At 45.3% G+C, this 5,477-nt stretch overlaps 1 protein-coding gene across 1 annotated transcript; it reads left to right on the top strand.

Moving 5' to 3' along the window:
• Window positions 1–1,341: 1,341 nt before the first annotated feature.
• Window positions 1,342–3,342, top strand: LOC131887805 (uncharacterized). The gene is made up of 3 exons (XM_059236510.1): window positions 1,342–1,593; window positions 1,675–1,915; window positions 1,993–3,342. The coding sequence occupies exons 1-3, from the start codon at window positions 1,360–1,362 to the stop codon at window positions 2,637–2,639; spliced, it is 1,122 nt and encodes a 373-aa protein (XP_059092493.1). The 5' UTR covers window positions 1,342–1,359; the 3' UTR covers window positions 2,640–3,342.
• Window positions 3,343–5,477: the final 2,135 nt, after the last annotated feature.

Here is a 5,477-nt window from a genome sequence, read left to right on the forward strand (position 1 = left end):
GTGAGAATGGGGGTTGAAACCAATCCAGTTAATCGTCTAATTCTAGAGGAATGTCTCATGGTCAGTGAATGAAAATCCACCAAGGCTACAGGTTTTCTGGGGGGGGGAGGGTTAACCAAGATCAATGCTACACACATCTCTCCTCTGTAAGCTTGCGTCAATCTTTCAAGCTTCATGTCTCGGCAACGATCCAATATTGGACAGTGAGTTTCGTGGCCTCTTCGACATTTAGGGGGGATAAGTCGATGGTCGTTGAGATGGTTTTCCATCTTCTTGGGCTTGAGATCTATCCACGCAGAGAAGAATTAGCCAACTGATGAGCTGAGCATCTCATCAAGTTTGAGAGGGAGCCATTCGGATATGAAGACTCCCCTCTGGATTGCTCTTCCAGGTTCAAATTCTTCGAAGTTCAACTCACGTGGGTCCGATTCTAGATCTAGAGCCCCACGAGTTCGTTATTTTAAGCCTGGGATGCGATAAGACTCTCCATTTTACCCTTCCAATTCTAATTGTTAAATCTGTTTCCACATCAAAATTAATGGCTTGAGAAGTTCCAAGTGGGCATTAGTTTCTCATTCTCGAAATGGATTGGATTGGATCCGAGCCCAACGTCAAATCAAAGTGGTGGTCGATGCCACGTTTTATTTTCTCGATCTATTCACCTAATGAATGGAAAGCGTAGAAGGTATTCTTCAATTCATGCACCAAATCATCCGAAGCACAATGAGAACCTAGAGACACGGGCACAAAGTCAGACTGCTACCAGAGACCAGAGATCATCATGGTTGGACTCGTTCTTACTCTACGTACGTAGGTACGTACGTATATTGGCAGTGGAATGTCTTTAAAAGCTCGTCACGAATGGCAAAATGATGGCATTTGACCACCCGGCTGCCTGCCACGATGGCCCATGCATGTTGGAAAGAGTCATTAGGTAGTGAATTTCAGAGATTTGAGATTCCGATAGGCATCACTCTCGTAATTAATGGTTCCCCCAAAGCGAAAGAACGTCAACTATTTTGGGACCATTTAAGGCAGATATTCTTATCGGGAAAACTGTTTTCGAGATTAAATTTTCCAAGCAGCCTCATCTAGTCTAACCAATATTGCCAGAGGCCTCCAAATATTGGCATTCCTAATAGCAACCTATGTGGCATGTGGGCTTGTGTCTGCCCTTAAATCTCCTGAAAGGTTCCGTCAAATTTTGTGGCACCTTCCATTTAAGGGGAAAAACAAAAAAAGCCTCAATAAACATACAAACACTTGTTCGCGGGAAATTGCAGCTTATTAATCTTTTTTTTCTATCGACGTCGAGGACTTATAAGGCCCCTATGAACAGTCCTCTTTGAGCATTTGAAGATGAAGCCAGGGAGATCTCAAGTGTTCGGCGTCACTTTTGTGGCACTCGCATTGATCATCGCCTCTCGTGGAGAGAGCATTCAAAAAAGAAGTCTTTGGTTCCGAGCCCAGACGTTCGAAGGCGAACCATTTGCAACATCCCAGGAATGTGAATGCCACTTCAAGCATGTTCCTCCCAAGGATCGCCAGGATTTCATCGAAGGCGACGATCAATGGATTGGGCATGTATTTAAGGTATGCACTGTGCAGTGATGTCTTGATAACCCTTTGGATGAATCAAACTTGGAATGAGCTGATTTTTTTCTGTATATGAAGGAGGAGGAACCAGGAACCATTCTGGAGTTCTGCCATGCGACGCTATTGTGGAACAAGCGCTATGCCGATAGCCATGTGGTGGTTGGGTGGATGATCAAGACATTTGTCGTCAATGACCGAAAGAAGTTGGATGATTACGCGGGGAAAGCCGATCCAAAAGAGACTCAAATGAGTTCGACTAGAACGAGTAACGACGAAAAAAACAGTGTCAAAATGGAACAAGTGGATCCAGATGAAATGAGTAATTCTTGAGATAGATGGATTAGTAAGTTTGAAACCAGATATAGTTCATAATATTCTTTTTTTATTTTATTTTAGCAACGATCTCCAATGAAACAATCGGTGATTTAACCGAGAGGGCAACGGAAACAATCGATCTCAAAACTGAAACCAACGACCAAAAAATGGATGTGAAAGAGAAAGAACCTGAAGCTGTTCCAGCTGAAAGGAGCCCAGAGAGTAATGATATCACTGCCCTTGGACCTAATTTCCCTACTCTTAGGAGTGAAGAGGTCGGGCAAGAAAGCGACAAACTTCAAAATTCTGAAGACAATGAAAACCAAGGGTCCTCCCAGGCCAAAGACATGGATGATATTGCTGCCCACGAAATAAACGTTGATCCAGATGCATCCGAGTTCCCCACAACTAGCGCCCTTAACATGGGTACAGTTCCAATCGATGGAGATGACCATCGAAACTCGTCCCAAAAGAAAATGGCAACCATTGAGGAACCAAATTTAATCATTACTCAAACTGAGCCTGACGATTCCAAACCAGCCGTTTCATATGAAGAAAACAGCGAAATAATACCCCAGATTCACGTGGATCAAGTTGAATTAACAGCACCAATCCCTGAGGAACTCCTAAACGGTCCCCAACTTAATAAGAATGGGGATGTCGTTGAGGACAATGAAGGTCTACCCGAAAAACCCACAGTTAAAGGGCCTTTCTCTGGTAATCCATGAAAATGTTACTGTGACGCCGATCGTTCAAGAGACGGAAGTCGAAACCATTGTTACACCAACTATGTAATCAAAGTAGCTGTCACCATTGGTTCGACTGAAGAAGATACCATTCCAGCTGATCGAGTCATTTGGCAGTGAAATCTCAGAGCCTGAGATCGTTTAGCAAGAATTGCAAATCTCACTTTTTGGACATATATTTTGAGATCCCAATCAGTTTGCCCACTAGTGACTAGTAACTTCCAGCCCAGAGCTATAAATATTTTGCATCGTATTTCTAACTTGCTCCACTTTTTCCTCCCCTCTAATTCCTCTTTCACCCAATATTTATGTACATACACTAAAGAAAGATGAACGCGTTGCCTCGACAAGCCATGGTGTTTCCTGGAAATTGAATGCAATTCCAGACAATCTCCGTTTGGCTTTGAGATGTTATCATATTTGCATCCTCAATTTTCGGGCAGTGCACTCAAAAATGATCGCAATGATCGCACTGCAAGAGCGCACACAGCTTTCTCTTTCAACTATCCTTTCCTGCAATCACTCGCCAGATGCATTGACTAAAGTGTGTTGTTCAAGGGTTGGAGGATTGGTCCAATAAAAAGAACTGCAAGGCAACTAACTCTCCCCTCATATTTTAGTCCTCTTTACTTACCTCCCAGTCACTAGAAGATTAGTGGTGCATCAAGTTTCCCTGCAAGGATTGAGGATCAAAGGCTTGAGCTCTCTCTCTCTCTCTCTCTCTCTCTTTCTCTCTCTCTCTGACTTGCTTTCCCTGTCCGTTTACGACCACAAAGCCGCACTCGTGCCGAATGCAGTCCGGGGAAAATAACCTACACTCCATCCGTGTCTTCATCCCATTTCTGCGTGTCTAATCCAGCTGTTCGAAAATGTCACAGATTGGCGTTTATTTGCCTCGTTCTTGCACTTTACGACCTTGCAAATAGCTACCCGGACACTTCATTCTAGCGTTCATTGCCATGAAAATGCCCTAAAACACATACTCAACTAGAGCTCGGGAGGACGATGCATTTTGAAATGTGGGGCAGAGCATCTTGGGTATATGCCCGTCTGTATCTTGATTGGGATGGAGACGAAGCCAGTTTTTCCCCCGAGTCAAGAGTTCAATTAGGATCATGGTCGCTGAAGTCTGCGATGGGATGCGATAACAAGACATCAGGGGGTGACTGCTTTCATTTATCTTCTTGTTTCGCGAATTTGAGAACTGTATGTACGTAGTGTGCGTACAGGATATGAAGTGAATTTGAGACCAGACAGGAAATTGCTATTGGATAACACCAGCAACTCTCGAGAGGTCGAAGGAAATCCACGAAGTTAGGATCGCACATGTTCTTGTCTGCAATTTGACGTGTCGGGGGGATCTCGTTGATGTGGGAGAGAAGTGTTGGTTGAATTTGGATTTGGTTAATCGACATTGGCCGTGACACGATGACCGGCTTCCATTTAGGAGAGCCGTTTTTTTTTAAACGGCTTTGTGGGATAAACAGCGGGAGTCTGATTTGACTCCATATTCATTCGATCTTTTTTTGACAACGTTACAACAGTTCTGCTTCATCCCGAAAGTTGTTAAACAACCTTCTTCTCTTTTTCTGGCTTGGCGTCTTCAAGAACCCGCTCTGCAAAGATCGAATGGATTAGATGTGACAGGAGGCTTTTTTTATCTCCAATATCATTTTTGAGGTGAATGGTTTTCACATAAAAAATATCGTTTTGAGAGTTCGTTAGCCATTTAACCGATAAGACTCGGGGGTCAGTCACGTGGGTCCCGCGACGATGGCCTCCTTTCTGTGAAGTGGATGAATGTGCCTTGATGTGGGGATCGACTGACGTTGAAGAAGAAGTTTTAATTGTTTTCTTCCGTTATGGCTCCTTTGTCTGGGTGGATAATGAGAAGTTTGCTGAAAATGCCTAGCTCGACAAGTAACGCCTCCAATCGTCCGAGGAGCCTTTAGCTGGACACCTCAATTGCCTACTTAACCGCTTTGCCCTCGCCATCCATCCCATATATCATTTCAATTTCCTCGACTCCTCAACCTGTTGCCACCTATTTCGTGGCCCTCGAGGTGCTCGACCGTTGCCACAGAGCTGTCTCGCCCTTGAAATATAACCCCGGCGTATACATCTAAGTGCCACACACACACACACATCATACACATACTCAGATACCCACCAGTGAGCTAGTCTGCAACGCCTCAAGAAATCTAGTTAAGAATGAGAATCGGGCACCAGTCCAAGTGCACCTGTTTGAGCCGAGCTGGTGCGCGCGTTCAACGCTCATTTGGGGCCGCTTTGCGCTATCTCGGACTGACCCGGAGCTCGCGATAGGCAGAAAAAGCGCGAGAGCGAGTTTGCGAGTTTGAGTGCCGCTCAATAGCTCACCTCAGGTGCTCGGGTGCTCTTGAGTGTGCCCGGTCCTCTTTGTTGATCCTCGAGCTCAAAACCGCCAAAGGATTGATCCGCACGCCTCGAGGCCAATGCCGGCGTGTGTTCTTTGCTTTATGAAATGGTCGGCCGCCTCCTCTTTAGCTTCTTGATGTGGACCGACGCCTTCACGGAGGTGTGAGGAGGGCAGCACCTAACCGCTCTCTGCTTTTCATCCTCCCGCTGACGAGGAAAAGCCGAAGAAGAGACCTATAGCATCAAAGAGCCTCGAGAACGGTGGGAGCACTCTGGGAAAGAACGAATGGACTGGCGGATCTGCTGGGAATGTGCCTCTCCCAACCTTTAAATTGTGTCTCAAGTTCAAGAGGCACATCTCAACGGTCTCATCGGTTGTGTCTACCCGATGTACGTACAACAACAGTATGTATGTATGTATGC

Source organism: Tigriopus californicus, chromosome 10, assembly GCF_007210705.1.
Source record: "Tigriopus californicus strain San Diego chromosome 10, Tcal_SD_v2.1, whole genome shotgun sequence".
In the NCBI taxonomy this organism is placed as follows: Eukaryota; Metazoa; Arthropoda; class Copepoda; order Harpacticoida; family Harpacticidae; genus Tigriopus; species Tigriopus californicus.

Coding starts and splice junctions, on each gene's coding strand:
- LOC131887805 (XM_059236510.1), top strand. CDS start 1,360: ATGAAGCCAGGGAGATCTCAAGTGTTCGGCGTCACTTTTGTGGCACTC. Junction 1,594..1,674: donor GGATTGGGCATGTATTTAAG/GTATGCACTGTG, acceptor CTGTATATGAAG/GAGGAGGAACCAGGAACCAT. Junction 1,916..1,992: donor AGTGGATCCAGATGAAATGA/GTAATTCTTGAG, acceptor ATTTTATTTTAG/CAACGATCTCCAATGAAACA.